Source organism: Pundamilia nyererei, unplaced genomic scaffold, assembly GCF_000239375.1.
Source record: "Pundamilia nyererei isolate P.nyererei 1_Seehausen unplaced genomic scaffold, PunNye1.0 scaffold00074, whole genome shotgun sequence".
In the NCBI taxonomy this organism is placed as follows: Eukaryota; Metazoa; Chordata; class Actinopteri; order Cichliformes; family Cichlidae; genus Pundamilia; species Pundamilia nyererei.
Window position 1 is genome coordinate 2,060,736 of NW_005187475.1, and position 21,466 is coordinate 2,082,201.

Here is a 21,466-nt window from a genome sequence, read left to right on the forward strand (position 1 = left end):
GGCATTAAAAGCCATTATGTTTTTCTAATTTTTTTTTCACTTATCATCATCAGTGGTAATTTGGTTAGATGTAGCTGTAATTCTGGCATAGCAGGTGGTAAACCAGCAGGTGGCTGGAAAGACTGGAACTCCCCCTGTTTGCAGTTAGAAGGCGTCAGTGACTGTAAATACCTGTAAATAAATTCAGAGCTGCTTAATGCTGTGATCTGTAAGCTGACAGTCTCTGGAACTTTCCATAAAAAGTGTTAATTTGCATTTGAACTTCCTGATGATGAATAACCCAGACTTTCTAGGTGATTCATCTGTACCGTTTTTCTAAAATTACATGAAGCTTGTTTGACATTTAACAACCATTGTTATTTCCCTATGTTACCTTAACGCTAGAGAATATGTGTGTGGGAGAGAGAAGCTGTGTTTCTGACATTTTGCAACTGTGAAGTTATCAAAAAAGTTTGTCCTAAATTTAGTGGGAATTTGTGTTCTTTAAATACATTTTTTCTTTTCACACTTTCCATTCAAATGCCACCATTTTGCTCAAATCCCTTCAAACTTCTTTATGGGAAATTCACAGTGAAACGAATAAACTGGCTATCACTGTGTTTTACACAAACTAAAGTTATGCAGCATGCAAGTACACACATTTGCAAGCCTCCACAAGATTTTTGGGATTTTCTTGTGATATCAGCTGCATGCCTGTGCCCTGCTTGCAGCAGCTCCAAAAGAAGATAAGACATTGGATACGACAGACAAGAGGATGAAAAAAGGTGTAAATGAAACTGACACCAGGCTTGGAATCATATTTTTAAGACAACTCGATGTTTTCATTATCGGCATAATTAAAGCATTTTTAATAGAACAGTCAGTTACAAAGTTCCCAGATTATTACACAAGCACATTGACCATCTGACCTTGTCATAACTTTCACAGGACTGCAATTCTGTGAAAACTCAGCACACATGTAATGTTTTCACATAAATTAAAAGGACAAATAAAAGCCACGTTGTTTATTTATAATTGGATGCACTTGATTAACTGGTCACCAGCAAGTGTGACCTCTGCTATAAAAGCAGAAGTTCTGGGCACTTTGCTCATCTGGAGCATTCAGGTGTGTGTTAACACAATGTACTGTAGCAACTGTAGCAACAACTTCTCAAGAGTGGACCAGCAAATTCAATCAAAGGTCACACCATGTAATACTTAATACTTACTTAACAGTTGGTGGATTAATCCCTGACTTCTCCAGTTTGCATGGCTAACATCCTAGGGCAAGACACTAAATCCAGGTTGTTCTCTGATGCATTCGTTGGAGTTTAAATATCAGGCAGAGACTTAAGCATAGAAAAAAGTGCTTGTGTGAATGAGACATGTTGTGTAAAGTGCTCAGGTAGAATAGAAAAGCGCTACATAAGAACCAGTCTATTTACCATGTTACATTTCATCACATAACATTAGAAAAACGACTAAACAAGTATGGCCTGTTTGGAAATGATGCCAGGAGAAATGGCTCTGCTTAAGTTTATAAAGCTGCATGTGAACAAACCACAAGACTTCTGGAACAATGTCCTTTGGATTAATGAGACCAAAAGATGTTTGGCTATAATGCAAAGCACCACATACCAGTTATTTGTCAAATAACTCATATCATTTGTCAAGCACAACATTGGAGGGCTGATGATTTGGGCCAAAGGACCCGGGCACCTTGCATTCTTTCACTCAACTGTGAAATCTTTGGTAAATAAAAGTATTCTAGAGCCAAATATGAGGCCATCTGCCTAACAGCTAAAGCTTGGCCACAACTGCCCTATGCAACGGGACAGTGATCCCAAGCACAGCAGCCAATCTACAACAAAAAGACCTAAAGAGAACTGTGCAGAAATGAATGGATGGAAACCTCAATGAAATTGAGGCAGTGCTGTAAAGGAGAGTGGAGTAGAATTCCTCTGAAATGATGCAAGAGACTGATAAAGTCATACACAAAACATTTACAACCACTCATTGCCGGTTGTGCACCATTTCATTGAAGAACATTAATGTTATTATAAAATTTTGCCATTCAGGCAAGCTTGTGTTTGAGTGTAAAAAAATTATCTTTTGTATTGTGCTAGAAACATAAAACGTGCAGCATGTTTTCATATCATCGTTCAGCTCCACCCTCCTGGTGGTATACACCTTAGTCATGTCCAAGATATTTTAAAAAAGCACCTCCCTGTTTGTAACCTAGCATCCCATGCCTTGTTTTAGTGTTTGTTTTCTTGTCTAGGCAAGCTATAACAAATCATTTATTTCCTAAAAGAAGTTAGCAGGAGAGCATAAAAGGAGCCCTTGTCCCCCAGGGCAGACTGCTTATTTCTCAGGCACATTCTTGTGTTAACTGTACCGACTCGCCGGGCTACCGTCAAACGTAATAATATTTAGCACTGGTGGAGCAGGGAGAGAACAGGAAGTTCTGTCATTATGCACAGACAAACATGTGGGAAGAAGAAAGCTAAAATGTGACACCACCCCTGTCTTCTGTGTCTTCAGCGTCAGATCCCAGAGAGCATGGAGCCTGAGAGGACAGCCCCGGGTTCACCAGCTGATCTGGGTTCTAAAGAGACACCAAGTGGACCGGCAAACTCCGGAAAAGAAAAGCACACCATGCAGGATATTTTTTCTGATATCCAGAATGTGGTGGAAAGAAGTAACATAATAAATGTGAGTATCAACCAGTTTTAATTATAATAATATACTGCATTACTGTAGGCTTGCTGTGCTGAACATTTAATAAATGCTACTTGTAAAAGTCAGAACAAAACATTCGGACTCAGGGAATTAAAGTTAAGTGAGCTTAACTGTTTATGTTTATGTCATAAATCTCATAAATCTGCATTAGCAAATAATACATAGCAAGATAGCATGGAAATATAACATGCATCTATATATTTTTTACTTTTTCTGTTTGATTTTCAGTACAGATGCATGTGTCTAAAAATAGCAAGTGCATGGGACAGTGAGCAGATAAGAAAGGCAGTGTTTTGATTGATGCCTGTGGGTTCCCTTGATGCTACTGACAGGAAGTATCTATGAGATACAATGATTTCCTGTTTGTAGTTAGGAAGTCTAATTGCACACAATATACACAGCTGGGGGGGTTTTTTTAGCTTCCATCATCCTAGTTTGAGTGTTTGTTCACGGAAAGCTGAAATAGTTTATAAATTGACAATGATAATTAATCACAAAGATCCCTGGTAAAAGTTATAAATGTTATAATAGTGTAAACCAACCAGACTAAACTAGATCTCTGTGATAATTTATATTGAATGTTTGTATTTGCTGTCTTTACAATATATACACAGTTTCTTGGTTTTCTTGGTTTCACTGCCCTATCTGTTATTACAGCTATGTCCTTTCAGTACATGTTTTTTTAAACATAATTCTTCAGTCCATTTTTCCCAGCTGTATAATGTGGTAAACAATTCTGGATTACTTAAATGTAGCTATTTTATATTATTTTTTCACTTACATTACTTTCCGTAACATAATATTTTTTGTGTCTAACTCTTGTATTGCTCTTTTTTTTTTTAGAGAACACCACATATAGATTTAAACTGGTATCTGAAGTCTTCTCCTGGTGAACAACAGATTCAGTTGGTACGAACTGTTCAAAAGATTCTCGCATGTCGATATCAACCAGCCCGACTCAGTGTCATAGCTATGACCAAACAACTGGAGGAAGCAAAGGTATACACTCTAGTTGTATTTACGTCTTTCTTGCAAGAATATGCAGATTTGTTAAAATTAAAAATTGCACAAATATCTATAAATGTCTCATCTGTGTACTGCAGGAGTACCAGCGCACTGTGCAGGAACAAGTTGCTACTTTAAAAAACTCAGGTGCCTCTAAGGCTTGTGAACCAAGTGCCTTAAACAGTGCTGCAGGCCAATGGAGCGCAGCACTGCTAGATGCTTCTGCCACAGTGCAGGTCAAAGCAGCACAACTGGAGCAGGTCAAACAGTACCACAAGCAGATGAAGCTCACCAGAGCTTTTCTGGAGGTTATAGCCGCTGAGAAGGAAAAAACGAGCTTGTGAGTAAACTTGTGAGCTGGATTTTGTGCACTTGGCGTTTGATACTGTTAACTAATTGTTGTTTTGTTGTTCTGGATTTCGTTAGACACTCTTTGGGAAGCAGTGCACTACAGGCTGAAAAGCTTCATGTGCTCCTGCAAACAATGGAACACAAGAAAGCTATGATGGAAGGTTTGCTACGCTTAAGTAGACAGTTGTCAGTGCACTTGAGTGACGCTGAAAGTTCAGGTGCTCTTCTTGGTCAGCTTGGAAATGTTCAGGAAGAATGGCGGCTTCTAAAAGGAAGTATCAAAACAGCTCTGCGGCATGCCTCCAACTCCACCTGTCAATCCTCCCTTCTTTTGAAAGAAGCCGAACAGCTAAAAGCCAAACTTGAAGCTCTCCAGAAATCCGACTGTCAAAACCTTGACAGCAAAAGTGCCTTGGAATGTGTTTGTCTGACCACAGACCTAAAACTGTATAACCAGCTTTACATACATTTACAGTCCCAGTCAGATGCTCTCAACAATTTCTCTCTAGGTCAGAAGGAGAAAGATGAAATCGAGCATAGTCTTCAGGAATTGGCTTCCTTGCTCGGGGTCACCAAAAAGAAACTTGATTCTGTCACACTTAGCTGTGGTGACAGTTCTCCAACTAAGATCAACAAACAGCTACGAGACTTGATTGTATGGGCTAAGCAGGCAGAAAATCATATCTCTATTGGGAAAAAGTTAGCTCTTTTCCCAGAGGAGGCTCGTATTCAGATTGTCGAAATGAGGAAATTTCAGGCTGATATTTTATCTAGACAGTCCAAGATGAGAGTACAAGTTGACGAGATGAAAGACTTGGCCTCTAATATGGAAAATGAAGAAAGTGACCAAGTGTTGAGGACAGTAGAAGACCTTTATGAAGCTATTGCTGACAGTTTGGATCTTGTTCTTGACACCATGGAAAAAGATCTTAAACAGAGAGAGAAACTGTTATGCGAGCTTGCTAGCATGGATGCCTGGTTAGCAGAAACGCATGCTAAAAGAAACCCCTGCGCTCACATTGAGAATATTTCAAAAGTGGACCTCAAAAAGCTAGAGAACGACCTGAAAAGTCATGAATTAGCCACAGTGGATATAGAGAGCCAGCTAGAACTGGTGGAAGTGATGTCAGAAAGTTGCAGGAAAATAGCCATAGGGTTGAGTCCAGCAGAGAGCCGCTATCTTGTCAACAGACTTTCAGGCCTTTGGACAGAATTAGATGGATTGCTAGCTCATGAGAAAGCCACCAGCTGGGAATTAAAGGAGCTGATTCATGAGTGCACTACTTCAGATGAAGAGTTATCTTCCATTCAGGCTAGTTTAAAGCAAATTTCTGCTGATCTAGAGCAGCTGAAGATCCCTTTGACCCAAGAAACCCTTTCAGTGATTGCACAATGGAAACACATGCTAATGGAGCATCAATGTCAAATCCAGGAGCTTCAGCATTGCCTGGAGCCCAAGCGAAGCTCTGTTCTGTGTTTTATCGGGGAACTGGAAGACCGGTTCAAAGCTCTTAGCATAAGTGCCTTTGAACAAGAAAAGTTTCTGCACCTAAAGACACAAATGGAGGAATCTAAAGATATTGTCAAAGAGCAAATCCAGAATGCCAAAAACAAAGCACTCGGTGTGGATGAGAGGTTTAAACTATGCCAAACAGTCCTCGTTGAGATTCCTTTAGTCAAAACACAAAGTCAAGAAGCAACAGATCAATTGGAGGTTATAGCTCAGGAGTTGCACCCATCTGTTCTTCATTTAGAGAGGGAAAGGATTCATCATATAGTTGATACTTTGGAGTCTTGGGAGACTCTTGGCACAGATGATATCAAAAACCTAGAAGCTCAGCTCCTGCTAGGTTTACAGTTTGACTCAGAGCTTCCTGCTTATATAGAACTCTTAGAAAGCATAAGAGTCGAGCTGGAAGGAACTGAACCAGTCAGTCCAGAAGAAACAGCCATAGATATTGCACTACAACGATACTGGGTCATTTGGCGAAGTATGGAGTCTGGGATGCGAGTTTTGGAAAATTTGGGACAGAAAGAAAAAACTGACCTGGGGAACTACAAGGAACTATATTCACTTCGAGATTCAGTCATGCAAGAATGTCACTCGCAGATGGTAAGCTTAAATTATTTAGATATTTCATATATAGTTCATATTTTGGGTTCATGTTTGGGTGTTTTCAAAAACTCTTCTTTATTGTGTAACATCTGTTCAACAGGTCATGCTATCACAAGCTAGAGATTCCTTGAAAGATTATCACTGGGCTGCTCAAGGAGCAATAGGCTTCCTACACAATGCTGAGGCAACATTCTTGTCAGCTACTGGAGGGTTTTTGGATTGTGCTGAGGAACAAAGACAGACCCAAGAGGCTTTAGAAACTCTTGAAAAAGGTTTTCACGCTCATATTTGCCACCTTGTTGAACGGGTACCTCGTGAACCCTGCCTTTCCTTCCCAAAGACCGAGCAGCTCCACATCAACATCCTCAGCCAGCTAATGGTTGGAAGAGCCATACTGGAGGCCCAGGCGCAGCTCAGGCTTGAGACCTTGCAAAGGTACTTGGCTGTTCTCAATTTCTAAATGTAAATCTCTGTACCTTTGCGTCTTATGTATTTTCTTCACATTTCTTGTTCTCATAGGTGTGAATTGAGACAGCAAAGTCACCAAAAGTGCCACAAAGACATTTGTCAACATCTTTCACAGTTTGAGGAAAGGCTTTCAGAATGTGCTGCAGAACATGTGACATCATATGACAAATGTGTTGCCCAACAAAGAAGAGCTCAGGTAGCTTAGAGTCAGCTTTATGTCATTATCTCTACGTATTGTATCTGTTTGAACCTGGCATTTAATCACTTTGACAGCATAGAATTGTTAACTGTTTAGCCATGCTTGCAAAAATGCTTTAAGAAAGACAGTGCTAATCCAGCTGACTTTGGCTGCTTAAAATATTTCATTATCTGTTTGACTTTCATGATTTTAAATTTTAACTTTCATTACATTTTCAAGCTTCTGATGGAAGATCTTCACGGTCTTGCTGGGAGGATAGACGACCTGAGAGCTGTTTGTCCAATGCAGGGTTGTGGGGTTGGAAAGGATGGTGAGGTTGGTGCCCTCTGGAGGCACTGGTTGTCATTACTTTGTGATGTTGGCCTCCTGATGGTACGCATAGAGCAGAGAGGAGAGGAGTGGAAAGACATTACTGCAAGCGTAAGTTTAAATCTCAATAAAGCCTTTCGTACATTTAAAAACAAACAAATAAATGGCAAATTAAAACTGAATTAATATTTTTTACCTCTTTTGAAACTTTTGCTTTTCACTAACCAGAACTTAGTATGTCAAATGACTTTTACTGTTTTCTGATTAAAAAGACAGAGAAGTGATCCATAGATATTGATGCTTCAATTTGATTTTCTTAGATGGAGCAGTGCTGCAGCTTTTTAGCCAGACTTCAGGCGGAGGTTCGAGACCCCACCACTGTGAACTTCACTGGAGAGGATCCACAGGAGCTTCTCGCCCTGGCTGAGATCCTTCAGACAGGTTTGGAGCAGGAGCAGCAGGACCTGGCCTCCCTGGAGCATCGACTGGAGCACGCCCTGAGCTTATCAAGTTCCCCAGGGCCTATTGGCAAAAAGCTGGTGAAGATCCAAGAAAATGTCAGGAGGTGGGACTTCTTTAATATACATTTAGAAAGTGATTATTTATTTATGTCGAGTATGCTGAGAAGATACTTTTTTGCCCACAGCTTAAAAGAACGAAACCTGCTGGTTGTAGCTGCAGCCCAGGCCGAGGAGAGAGAAAGACGACAAGTTCAAGAAGAGATGGGACAGATTCAGAAACACGTGTTTCTCATTCTTCCGGCACTGGAAGCATGTTTGAATCCAAGCGAAAGACAGGTGGGCTTCGTCTTTTAATGTTTGAAACTTGGTATTTGAGATTTTGTAGAGAGAGATATTAAAAAACAACAATAATATGGCTTCTTATATGCATGTAATAACAAGTAATCATCTTTAAGTGTTTAACATGTCCAATTTTATTATTCTCATTATTCATAAATGATGAAATATTACTTTCTTATGAGTGTTAGATTTGAAGTTGTTCACATTATAGTGAGAAATTCAAGCTAAATAACAGTCAAGTTGCAAATTACACAATTTAAACTGTTTTTTTAGGTACTCTTCTGTCCAGGTCCTCTCATTTGTAAAAAATCAGGGGTGCAGTAGAGGGAGTAGAGTATTAAATGTCTGACCCACACTCCCAGTCTCTGTCTGATTCCTGTATTTTTTGTCCTTTCCACACTGACAGGAGCTTAGAAAGGAGTTGTCTTCCCAGAAGACCAAGCTTAAGTGCATCACAGACAGTGTGCAGAGCCGATACACAGAGGTTCCTGTGGATATAGGCAAGCAAATACAGGATCTCCAGATGTCTCTGCAGAGAGCAGAAGAGAAGGTGACAAGAAATATGATTTCAAACTGTTGAGATCTGTTACTGACAGATAAATGATCTTAAGCTAAAGTCCGTTGGTGCAAATGTGTTTGTGTATGTGTCACACAGCTCATAGAGAACAGCCTCGTTAAGAAACTGGCTAGCAGAGTGCTGGAGTTGGGTTCTGGCATGGAGAAGGTGAAAGCATTACTGGAGCAGAGAAGTCCAACAGTCAGTGAAGCTCAGAATGTCCTGAAGGTGTGTGTATTCCTTGTTTTCTGTTTGCTTGTGTGTCCACGTATGAAAAATAAATAAACCCACTGTTTAATTGTGTCTTGTTAACAACTTTTTAAACTTTCTGTATTTTCAGTGCTGACTGTTTGTGTGTCCATCTGTCAGTGAGATTATGCAAAAGCTTCTCAGCTGAAATTATTCAAATTAGTGCAGAGGCAAAGAAAGAAGAGAAAGTGATCTCGCTCACTTTCATTTATAGTATTTTTGTAGGTTCTCAGTCATCCAGGTCAGTAGTAGCAGTCTGAAAAAAAGCCAACCAGACTTCTTTAAATTTATAAAGATGCATCACCTCTCACTCACAGAAATGTGGATCATTACCACTGTGAGACCTTCCCCTACCTTTTTTTGTGACCTGTTGTGAGTGGGTGGGGAAGCATCTGGGAAGGGATCTAAGGATTGCATTGCATCTCTGTTCAGTGATAGTCGTTCCTTTACTCCTCTTTCAAACTATCTGTCTTTTGGATCCTCGAAAGTGTGACCTTTACCCATTAAGTGTAGTTGTAGAGCTGAGTCTTGTCTTTTTGAAGTGCCTCTTCTGTGTTGTGCCATATATTTGTGCAGTAGCTGTTTTGGTTTCTCCTATATAAAGTTACAGGCACACCTCACTGTACTGCACAGCATACATGTTGTTTAGTTTGCGTTTGGGAGTTTTGTTGTTGCAATGAACCTGATGAACCAGTCTTTTACTGTGAAATTCAACTTTGAATTCACAGCTCTTTACTTATTATCATTATTATCTTTACTCATAAAGTATGCTATAATTTGAGTAACTATTTAACTTCAGATCTCATTTGAAAAGTTACAAGTTGTATAGCTGACTAAGATAAAGTCAGATTTTCTTCAACTTCCAGCCACTTTGAGTGACCTCCACAAGCTGTTTGTCAATTTTATTCAAGCCAAATGAAACAGCTACAGATTCCTAAGAACTAATGCTAATCCACATTACCATCTTGTTCTTCAGCATGTGTGGGATGAGCTGGATGCCTGGCACAGCAGCTTGATGCTCCTGGAGAGCGAGGTGCAGGATCTTGCAGAAGAGCAGCCGGATCAAGCCCAGCTTCTTATTGACCAGCTCACACAACCCCAGCAGCTCTACCAAGATGCAGCACAGATGGTTGAGCAGCGTACAACCTTTCTCAGCAAGGTCTAGTGCCACTACTATTGCTGCTCACCAATATAAATATATTAAATACAAATCATTTGTAGGCTACATATGCTTAATTTATTTTAGCTTACCACTCCATTTGACTGAATGCTTCATTTTCCATATATCGTCTTTTATGTTAGATCCCAAAGTGTCTTCAGGAGTTAGAAGATATTCTGCATAGCGCCACCCGCTGGTTAGGTGAGGCCCAGTCATGGCTCAGTGCTCCCTGCTCATTCACAACAGCAAAAAGCCTCCACAATCATGCAAAGTCCCTGCAGGTCAGTGAAGAAACACGCTAACTTAATTCTTTTGTTTATATCTGTTTTATGTAATCTTCATGTCTTTATAGTTTCATTTTTTTCCTACATGTATCCATAGATTGTATCCTCCAGTAAACCTCTGTATTTAGGCCTGTATTAAAATGCATTGCCATTCCATGGTCACAAACAATATTATAGTGTAGTATAAGTACTATAATAGTATAATAATATAGTATATATTTCTTATATGTCTCAAAATTAACTTTACAAATTGCCTCACAATGGCAATGAAACAGCATATACAAGTCATAAAATATCAACATAACATTAAAATCAAATAAAAGTAAAGTAAAGTAAGTAAAGTAAATCAGAAAACTATACAATCTACTATGTTTATTATGTTAAAGGTGTGGGAAACAACTTTAATTTGACTTTGACATTGGATAAACTGAGGTACTGTACCAAGGAGAAGTTTAGGATAATAAAGATCATTTTTGAACTGTGACTCATGCAAAGCTACCCGAGTAGAGTCCAAGAATAAACATTTTGATCTAAAAAACAAACCTAAGGGGTTCCCTTTAACAAATGTTTCTTGTTAAATTTAAATGAGATTTAAATTTCTGATCTACAGCTGGTCCTGGATGACTCTGAGATGATCAGGGGGAACCTGCAGGATTTCAGGTTGGTGCTGGGTGAAATCTCTGCAGTGTGTGACATCAGTGCCCAGGAGGAGAGGCTGGAGCAAAACGACCAACAAGTCCTCAAAATGCAAGGCAGCATCCTCGAGCCACTGGAGCAGCTCTTGCAGGCTGTTGTAGTAAGAATGTTAACACTTCAGACTTTTGGGTTGTTAGCGATATCAAGTGTTCCAGTTTGGGGCACATTGAGTGGAATTTCTGTACTTGCATTGTAGCTGGATTTTTGAAGATTGCAAGCATTTACAGTACAGACAGCAGAAAGTGTCATAAACATTAGTTATAATGGTGGGCATATACAACAGTGTTCATACAAAGCTAAATGTCTAAGACAATTTTCATTTCAGGTGGTGGAGGACATGGAAGCTGAACTTAAGACTGTGGAGAAAAATGTGCTGAAAATCAGAACAATTTTATCCTCCATGGACGACTCCAATATGTCCCTGACAGAACATTTGCACAACAGACAGGTACAGCAATGCAATTAGATAGTGATTTATTTATTTTTTAAATAGTTTAGTGTGGTCGCAGTAGTACCGGTATAATAATAGTAATATTACTGTTATTACTAAACTGAATGGCACTGAGAGCAATTTACAAGGAAGTAAATTGAATGAAATACAACATAAAAGATGACATCGGTGTAATTAAAACACTTGTATTTACACTGCTCAGTGTTCCTGGATCAACTCATTTAAAGGGTGTGTCTGATTTTACCATCTTGGTTCATTTGTATGAAGCACAGTTAATAAAAGCAGTTTGTCCACTTTGATGATTTTTGAAGACAAAATAGACCTACTGGAGCATAAATTGATCTGTGGTTATAAAAACACGTAGGACAACCAGAAGATTTCTCAATAAGAAGTTTAGAAACAAATGCAGCGCATTTCTTTCAATCTTTACTAGAAACATGTAAAGATGTATACAGTGAAATATAAAGCAGTTTAAGCTACAAATGTTTGTAAATGTAAAGAAGTGGCAGTGGCATAGATGAATGCTTAAACCTATCTGCTATCTCTCTCATATATATGGGGGAAAATGTCAAACTAACAGTTTGCACGTGTTTCAGGTGATCCAAGATAATTTGTGCTCAATGCAGAGGATGTTAGAAGATCTAGAAAAATGCAAAGGAGAGCTTCACATCCCACAAAGAGCAGAAGAAGGCCTTCAAGTCTACTCCAAAGCCAGGCTGCTCCTGCAGTCACTCGAGGAGCTGGAACATCTCACACAGCAACAAGCCTCTCTGCTTGAGGTACAGCATGTCTGAATCCTAGCACACAGGCAAAAATAAAGATTTTGTTTTGCTATAAAAGAAAAAAATGGTCCAACAAAAGGTGCTTATGATGCTGTCCTTACTTTGCTGATATACTTTAAAGTTTGAACTACTGTATGAAGCAACACTCATTCTTGTCGCCAACTGGATCCTTGTTTCAACACAGTGGATTTGTTTTTTTATGAGCCTCTGTCACTGCTTCCATTCTTTCTTAAATGTTCTCGTCTCTTTGACTAACCTAGAACAAGATCAGAGAAGAGGAAGAAACAAGTGCGATTCTTGCAATCACAACAGGCTCTCATACTCCTGGACAAATGCAACAGCTGGACACACATCTAGTCCAGGTAACATTTAGCTAAATAACTAAACCAGCTAAACAAATCAAATAACACTTGTGTGGTCTTTGCTCTTTGCTGTCGTGATTGAAGTAAACCTTCTTCTAATCATTTTGTGCTTGCAGTTCTCAGCAGCTTTTGATCAAATTGTTTTGGGAGAGGAAAAACAAATCACAATGTACAAGATTTCTTCTTATTGCCAAAATTTAAAAGTGTTCTTTGAGCTCAGAAATCCGGTAGAACTGGTGAATCATTCAAGTGCAGTGACTATCCCCCATTCACTCGCTTCACTCTATTATCTGGGATTAGATGAACCTTGCTGTTAGAATCCTGTGTGAGAAAAAAATACCATACCACCTTTATTTATAAAGCACTTTAACATAAAACCAGAGTTCACAAAGTGCTATACATGCTAATAGCATAAGTAAAGAAAATTAAAATGAGATAAGTTAAAATAAAATAAATAACTAAAAACTAAAATAAATTGAAACATGTTAAAACAAATTGAGTCAACCCCTCTAATCAATGCCAAAGGATTCAGCGAATAAATATGTTTTAAGAAGACTTTTAAATTCAGAAAGAGAAGAGGCCTGCCTAACATGCGAGGGTAGATCATTCCACAACTTTGGAGCAACTACAGCAAAAGCACGATCACCTTTAAATTTATACTTAGTTTTCGGTACCTTAAGGAGCTGCTGATTGGCGGACCTAAGGGAACGGGCAGGTGTATATGGTTGTAGTAGCTCCGAGAGATTTAAACGCAAATAAGAGAATTTTAAAAACAATCCTAAAATGTACAGGTAGCCCGTGGAGTGAAATTAAAATTGGGGTAATGTGCTCAGACTTTTTTGTTCCAGTTAAAAGACGTGCTGCAGCATTTTGCACAACCTGCAGGCGCCTAATGGACGCATCACTAACCCCAAAATAAAGTGCGTTACAATAATCCAGCCTAGAAGTAACAAAGGCATGGATTACTGTCTCAAAATGCTGTTTCGATAAGATAGGCTTTATTTTGGCTAATTCCCTCAAATGAAAAAAGCTAGATCTTACAACAGCTCTATAAAATAATTATATGAGCTGTTCATCAGGCTCAAGGAAGTCCAAAAATCTTTGTTTTAGGGGGGAATTTCACTGTTGTACTACGGTATTAAAAAGCTGTATAACTGTGTTTTGAGATTAAATTAAAGAGGTCTAACCTTGTCCAAAAATAAAATTATATTTGTAAAATTGCAGATAAAACTCAAAAAATAGAATGAAAGTGCAGGAGGAATGAAATGGTGACTGCTGCTAATAAAAACTTTAACTTCAATATTTACTGATATTGTTGTTAGATAAAGAAGAGTGATGAGAGTCGATAGAAAAGCAGTTTTTTCTTCCAGTTTTCCTTTAAATCACAAATTTGATCATATATCCACCCTTATCACTGAAAGCAGGGGGCTTTTGAGGTGTCTAACTCAGAGGAAGAGGAGGATGAGGATGACGAGAGTTGTCACTCGTCATCCTCTGACACACTAACAAGCAGTATTCCAGAGGTAAATCAGATGTAATTACATCACATGAGAGCATGTCTCTGGGTACCTCTGTCTTTTTGGTTTCATTCCACAATTTCACATTCATTATTTAAGCTCTCTGACAGAATTTCAAGTAACACACCCACAGCAGCAGAACGTGTAAGACTTAGCAAATATTTTCTAAAAATGCACGGGATTTTAGGTCCTTTGGAATGACACTCTGAATGTCTTGGGCTTCCTCTACTCTAATTATTCCTTCTTTATTTGTTCCTTGTGGTCAATCCATCATATCATCTCATAAAATTAGTGACCATCAAAGATTTTCCTGAAAAAAATTACATAATGATTCTTAATTTCTTTTTATATAACATCCACATCCTTGCTGTACTTAGTTCTCTGAAAAGAAAATAGTTCAAGGGATGAAGATAAGAAAACTACTTGAGCTTGGTCCAAATTTTTTAAAGCAATTATAAGATTCTATGGCTGTATGAATATGGATCATTAAGGGTGTAGCTACTTTCTCCCATATTCTGATATCTAGTTTGAGGTCATCTTAATCACATTTACATGCTCATATTCATTAAGTTTCTGCCAAGTGACTATCTGATTAGATATTTGTGTTAAAGAGCTGTTGGAGTGGTGTGTCTAATTAACTGGCTAGTGAGTGAATGTATTGCAGTGGCACCCAGTGCAGATACTTTTTTCTTGCTCAGCTGTCAGGGTAAAACATCAAACAGTTTTTGCCTGGTGTACATAAATATGAGTATTACAAAAACTCATATTGAGAGAGAACATCGTCACAAAAGAGAAACATGTTCTTTCTAAAAACATTAACTGGAATATTACACTGACAGTGGATGCTAATGTTTCTTTTCTCATATTCATGCATCAGTATCGGTGAAAACATTGGCTTTGATTTGGACTCTTTTAAAGGATATATGTGTTGTATATTAAATTGTGGTTTCCACAGGTCTCCACATGTGTTGTCAGAGATCATTCATCTAAATAGTGATTTCAGGCATCCATCCTTCTACAGTATATAAACCTGAGCTCCACTCCTGCGAGCCATACTGCCAGATTCTTTTAGCCTGAATAAATTGAAGGATGTAGCTCAAGCAGTTTTCTACATAATAGAATTTTAAGATGGACCCTCAGAGATGATGCTAAAAAACATCTAAAAACACTCCCACCATCTCTCTTTCAATTGCTTCATTTTGACAAAAGAAATAATGACAGCAGGGACCTGAAATTTTGCAGAATTCCTATTAAAAAGTATATTTTTTCCCTGAAATTTGTTCAGGTGAATCTGAGATGATCAGGTGGTAGGTATTTGGTGAACTGACATGGAATCACCCCTCGATGTAATTCTGTTCACAATTTCTAGCACTAATACTTTATCTTTTTCCTGTGCTGTGGAAGAAACCAGGAGATTTTTGCATGCTCTTAATGAGCTGTGTGAGGCAGGTCATTGTGTTTGCTGATAACCCCACTCTGTCGCTGTCAGAAGCAGCTGCTCCTCAGAAACCTTTCCTTTCATACACACACCCAGGATGAGAATAGCATGAGTAATTTATATGTGTTTGTGCAAGGATTTGGTTTGCATTTGTATATTCATACAACCAATATGTTAGGACCCTGAGGACACGCTCAAGCTTTCAGAAGTGCAAAGGGAGGATATGGCAGAACATAAGCCACCGTCACATACGAAGGTAAATAATCAGTTTCATATTGATATATAAGAGTATTTATTGCCTTTTCTTTCAATAATATGCTCTTTTTATAAACATTTTCATAAGATTTTTTAAAACTAATCTTAATATACCTACCATAAGTTGTAGTTATTTCTAGTATCATCTTTCATTTGTCTTTCAGGACCTGGAGGGTATGCTTCATCAGTCTTCTGAATGTGCAGAAAAGCCCGAGTTAGATATCAACTTTGAAGCCAAACAAGCTGAGGCTGGAATAATAACACCTGATGCTAAAGCTGATTTTGACGTAGCACTTACTCCTGAATCTGTGACCGCTCAGTCACTAAACACTGCAGCCGTCCCTGCAGCAGAAGGCCAGCTTAAAGCTGCTGCTGTGCACCAGCATGATTTACCGAAACACGAAGCCTTTGATGCTGACCCTCGCACAAACACCCCTCAGGCAGCAGCTGGAGCGGAAGATACAAGGCTGATTCCTTCAAGACCCATAACTCCATTTGCTGCTGGAAGAGCATCAGATGAGCTGATAGAGGAGGAGAAGCTGTCGCTGTCCACAGCTCCCAATTCAGATCTGGTAATTGTCTGAAGATTCAAAGAGATGTTGATCAAAGTTATTTAAGCCTAAGTAAATGGTTTCATGGACATTTAATTTAACAATAAATATACATATATATCTTACTTGGAGTAATAACTCAAAGTCAACTTTGACATTGGGCGCTAACTCATGTCCCCCAAGATCCATTGTTGTGAAGTTTCGAGACTTTCTATAAAAAATTGTGGATAATAAAAAGTTTTTACTTTTACATTTGGTGTGACCTTGACCAACACACAACATTTGAAAGGATCTCTTGAAAACTGTGGACACTAGACTGCTTACAAATAGACAGGCAAACAAACAAAGGGGGGCGATTACATACTTTCTCCCTTTTGGAGGGGAGGGGAGTGATAACTAAGTTTGCAGAATTAGTATTTAAAGTACCAGATTAATAACTTTTTTGTTTGTTTTAACAGGATGTTTTTGATAGACTGAGGGAGCAAACTGAAGTCAGCACCAGTTGTTTTTTGGGAGGATCCCAGCAGTTTTCTGTTGAGCCAATCAGGTAAAAGTTCCAGTTGTAGTATTTTAGTTTTGGACCTCCTCTTTACACAGCATATCAAAGGCTCATAAACTTTTTGTGGTCCCTAGTTTGCCTGGACATGAAAATGTTAACCCCAAGCGCCAAAGGTGGAGTCACCTTCATTCCCAGATTTCTGAAAAAATAACCACTTTGAAAAAAGTTAAGGAGAACCATCAAAGCCAGAACAGAGAAGATGCAGAGAACAGACAAAAGGTAAGAAAACAGGAAAATAACCATTCAGTGCTTGAATCTGTAGTATTCAGTCAGACTGCATGATGTACATGAGGTGTGAGGTGATAGAAGTAAAATTTTTTCTAAAATGTGGATGTCACCAACATAGCCATTACATCTGTTACCAGAGCAACCAGGTTACAAGGTTCGCCAATCCTTTCATCCTGTCCTCCGTGCCAAAGCTCATTTTGTTTTCATATCTGTGAAGCTGCTTGTCTTCCACAATGAAAAAGGACCCACAATGAGCAAAAGAATATCATTATGAGCGTTCCCTCTGCTGCTAAAAGACCCGATTTTGTTTTACTGGAAGCAAAATTATGGATCCGATATTACTGAATATGAAAGGACGAAGCAGGGGATGTAACTCCTGCCTCTGCTCAGTTACACCCTTGTTGCATTCTGTCTTTTTCCTTCACCTGCTGTTAAACCTTAAGTTCAGTTTTCTCTTTGTGTTTAGGTTCCAGATGAGGCGTCGAGGTCAATTGGATCTACTTGTGCAGCACTTCAGCACACACAGGAGGCCATCACTATGCTAAGAAAAATAGTATGTATAATAGAAAGAGACTTTTTAAGTGCGTTCCTGCTGAAAGTATATTGATCTAGATACACAGGTAGTACGCTCTCTCACAAATAACTGACTAACATGGAGGACTGAGGCTCAATGAAATAATCAGTTGTATTTCTGAAAAGTACTTCAAGCACATGAAGGCACAAAGATGGATTTTTTTTAAATAGGGCTACAAAATAAGCAATTACCAAAAGGCTTGACTGGCTATTTCCTGGCAGCTTTGTCTTTATAATCATAAAACACCATTTTTAAGGACAGTTCTTTTCATATAAATGTATTTAAAGTTTTTCATGTCATTCAAGTCAAAATCAAATCAGATAACATGCTAGACACAATTTGTCCAGTTTTTCATCTCGGTACGGAATATAAGATCTACTAACTCTGTTTATACATTAGTATCAACAGGTTGGGATGTAGGAATAGCATAGTAGTAAATAGTAAACATCACTAAATTAAGAAGAATGAGCCAAAATATTCAGAGAATCTGACCTTTAAAAAACTGTGGTAAGTTAAACTGATGATTGTGCTTTTTCCCAGGTGAGCTCCACCGATGGTTCTCATCCAGGTGTGAAAGAGGAGTTTTACGAGGCTATACAGCAGGTCCTCCTCTGCCTCGATTCTTTGACTGACCTTCTGTTGACTTGTGGTAGCACGGGTGAAGATGAACCTCAGCTGAGGCTGCTGCAGCACGAGGTGACTGTTCAGTTAGTTCCCTTTTGCCATCAGAGCTGCCTTTATTCTTCACATATCTGCTCACATAGCTGCTACACACGTACTTCACATCCACAATGTATGATCCCACATGGATTCAGAGCTAATGACTGTGACATTTGAGGGCAGCGAACTCATAGTCATGTTCAAGAAACTAGTCTGAGATGATTTGAGCTTTGCCGCATGGCACGTTATCCTGCTGGTATCTACCATCATAGATAGGTATATTGCAGTCATAAAGGGATGGACATGGTCAGCAACAAAATCTGCATACTTTGGGTGTAACAAGTGGTTATGTGAGCTACTGTTGCTTTCCTATCTATTAAAGCAGTCTAGCCATTCTCCTCTGATGTCTTGCATCAACAAGGCATTTTCATCCACAGAACTGCTGTTCACTGGATATTTTCTTTTTTTCCTGACTGTTCTCTTTAAACCCTAAAGATGGTTGTGTGGGAAAAACCCAGTAGATTAGTGGTTTCTGAAATTTTTAGATCAGCCTGTCTGCCACCACAACCATGCCACATTCTTCCCATTTCTGATGGAGTAATGTGTGTATGTGACACAGAGTGAGGAGCCAAGGTACTTGAGTCAATCTGGGATAAAGGAACGAATGGTGCTAAAATACTGGTGGGAAAATGGGAAAATAGAAGCTAATGGTGACAGTAATAAAGAGTGAACTGATGTGATATTTGCTTTCCGGAGCATTTGAATAGACGTTGCAGTGGCCAATGAATCTATCCATTACTATTATATCTTTTTTTGTCTCTCTGTAAAATTGAATGTCAGGGTTGAATTTTTACTTTCGGTTTGTCCTTTTTTGTGTTTTTGTGTGCAGTGTATATCAGCTGAGCTGGGGACCCTCTCTGAACTGATGAGTAAAGTAGTGTCAGAAACCAGGCCTCAACTTTCAAAGGAAGAACCAGATGCTTACAGCTGTTTGACCTGCCTTCAGGATTGTCTTCATACAGCTCAGCTGGTCTTGACCTCCTCCCACAATCAGCTTATTGAAGATCCAGGCCTTAAGGACCCTTGCAAGGTTTGAAATAAATTAGAGCTCACTGTCGACCCCTTTCCCATCTTTTCCCAGGACTAGATCAAATATGCAATTTTTACTTGCAGCAAAACCCAAATTCTACAGTAGCACTCAGAAACAACAGACTCTGTGAATAGTACATGTTTTACATGTCTGTGGTTGTGCAGAAACTGTGTCACTAAAACTGCTGGGCTGTGACGTGTTTTAGTAAGCTATGCAGTGTAACTGAATATTCAGAATATTAGTATAAGTATTTTTAAATGTCAGTAAAATCACTCCTACTCTAAGTACTATAATCATCATATAGTTTTTGAGGTAGTTTCTATTTTGTGGTGCTTTATTCTTGTAATTTGATTAATTTCCACCATACAGGCTTAGATTTTACACACCAAGCATTCATTACTAACAGCAAGCTTCGAGCGTCAAGCTATTTGCATGTAAAGTATGAGATGCAGTCATTTTGAGTTGGTGAAGAACCTCAGTACTTCTTCCAGCACTTAAGCTAACATATTATTTGTGTCTTTCAATAGGAGATCTCCACCAATCAGCTGTGTCTTCTGGACGAGTTTGAACTTGGGCAGAGTCAAGTCTTTCAAAATCTAAAGGCTGGTCCCAGTTTGGAGGTAACCACTGCTGCACAGCTTTGCTGTGTATGTGTGCATGATTAATAGCACTAGTGTTACAATACTAGAGAAGGCCTAATTAAAATGCTAGTAATATAACAGCAAAACATCCATTACAGGCAGTTGTTATGATATCAGACAAATGAGTTTGCTGACAATTATTCAGACATATTAGTGCTTACTGAGTTTATATGGATGCCATAGTTAACTGATTACATTTCACTGCCTTAGTAGTTGCTACTGATGTAGGATCTGTATTTTAAAAGTTAGTGGTATTCTCCTTAAATTCTGCTGCTCATCTGTATCTCTGCAGTGTGTGCTGGCCAGACATCTGAGGGAAAGTCCAGGGGAAAAGGCCAAGATGCAACACAGTTCTAGGTCCTTGCTTCAGGGGATAACTCGGCTCCTGGAACTGGGTGAAGAATGCATAAGAGAGAGAAAGATGAGCCAGGTTCACAGCTGCAGCAAACTTCAAGCTGTTCTCTGCACACACAAGGTATCTCACTTTCAGGAAGTTCTTCAAAACACAGACAAAGAGCAGATTTAAGTTTGGTACATTACTTCAAGAGTATGAAGCAAACTCCTGGTTTTTAAAGAGCCCCATGTTGCAAGCACAACCTCCACTAATTAATCATTAGACACCCGAGTATTTAGACCTCAATCACATCCAGTTTGTTGCCACATTTATTTAATTGATCATCGCTTTGCTCGTCTCTTGGTGATATAGAAGCTTCTGCAGGTCCTCAGGTCCCAGATGGCTTTTGTTCAGTATCTATCCCAACATGAGCCAGAAGCACTCAAGTGTCAAGAGAATGAACGGGTACACCTGGAAGCCAGGGCCAAATCACTGCAGCAACAGGCTCTGGAACAGGAAGTGGCTTCTCAAAGGAGACTTCAGGTTTGTAGCCCATATTTGCTGAAGGCCATATGAATTTATACATTCACAAATGTGCACTTTTGTTTCATTTTTCCTGGAAAAACATGCATTCATAGATTCAATTTCAAAGTAGAGGTTTGGATTTATATTTGGCTCTGCTCTAGGAGTGGACCCGTTGGGAGGATAATTGTGGTCGATTGGGGAGAGTGCTGGATGAGTCTGAAGCCTTCATCAGCAGATGGGAGCCTGAGGGAGATGATGATGAGGAGGAGTTAGTGCAGCACAGACTAGATGCCTGCCAGGTACATCCTGTCACACTTCACATAATTTGTTCTCACTTCTCTAAGTCAGAGTTGTTTTGTTACTTTTTTTCTTTCTCCTTAGCCTAATCTGTTTGTTTATGACTAGGAGCTAGTTTTCTCATTTTAGTGTGATAGGTTTATTTTCATTATTCGTACAGAAATCAGTTCATGTTAACATAAAAGGTTTCTTTTTTATAATGTTTTAAAGACAGAAAGAGAAGAAAGTGCTTCTTTTAATAAGAATCCTGGGCTCTAGTCTCCTGTATTTTCCAGAAAGCCCCTCAATA

General features: G+C 39.0%; 1 protein-coding gene across 1 annotated transcript in view; it reads left to right on the forward strand.

The window, feature by feature from the left end:
* The window catches only part of syne2a (spectrin repeat containing, nuclear envelope 2a), an 84,844-nt gene that overhangs the window by 31,092 nt on the left and 32,286 nt on the right, over positions 1-21,466 (forward strand). Inside the window, exons 48-75 of the mRNA XM_005737310.1 lie at positions 2,524-2,694; positions 3,565-3,720; positions 3,825-4,066; positions 4,153-6,190; positions 6,294-6,628; positions 6,713-6,857; positions 7,080-7,280; positions 7,490-7,734; positions 7,816-7,966; positions 8,376-8,519; positions 8,625-8,753; positions 9,751-9,933; positions 10,077-10,214; positions 10,828-11,013; positions 11,239-11,361; positions 11,961-12,143; positions 12,407-12,508; positions 15,642-15,719; positions 15,883-16,290; positions 16,728-16,816; positions 16,903-17,047; positions 17,523-17,609; positions 18,171-18,326; positions 19,180-19,380; positions 19,908-20,000; positions 20,314-20,496; positions 20,728-20,898; positions 21,042-21,179. Of these exons, the coding sequence (XP_005737367.1) occupies positions 2,524-2,694; positions 3,565-3,720; positions 3,825-4,066; positions 4,153-6,190; positions 6,294-6,628; positions 6,713-6,857; positions 7,080-7,280; positions 7,490-7,734; positions 7,816-7,966; positions 8,376-8,519; positions 8,625-8,753; positions 9,751-9,933; positions 10,077-10,214; positions 10,828-11,013; positions 11,239-11,361; positions 11,961-12,143; positions 12,407-12,508; positions 15,642-15,719; positions 15,883-16,290; positions 16,728-16,816; positions 16,903-17,047; positions 17,523-17,609; positions 18,171-18,326; positions 19,180-19,380; positions 19,908-20,000; positions 20,314-20,496; positions 20,728-20,898; positions 21,042-21,179 (6,621 nt within the window). The remainder of the gene's footprint in view (positions 1-2,523; positions 2,695-3,564; positions 3,721-3,824; positions 4,067-4,152; positions 6,191-6,293; positions 6,629-6,712; positions 6,858-7,079; positions 7,281-7,489; positions 7,735-7,815; positions 7,967-8,375; positions 8,520-8,624; positions 8,754-9,750; positions 9,934-10,076; positions 10,215-10,827; positions 11,014-11,238; positions 11,362-11,960; positions 12,144-12,406; positions 12,509-15,641; positions 15,720-15,882; positions 16,291-16,727; positions 16,817-16,902; positions 17,048-17,522; positions 17,610-18,170; positions 18,327-19,179; positions 19,381-19,907; positions 20,001-20,313; positions 20,497-20,727; positions 20,899-21,041; positions 21,180-21,466) is intronic.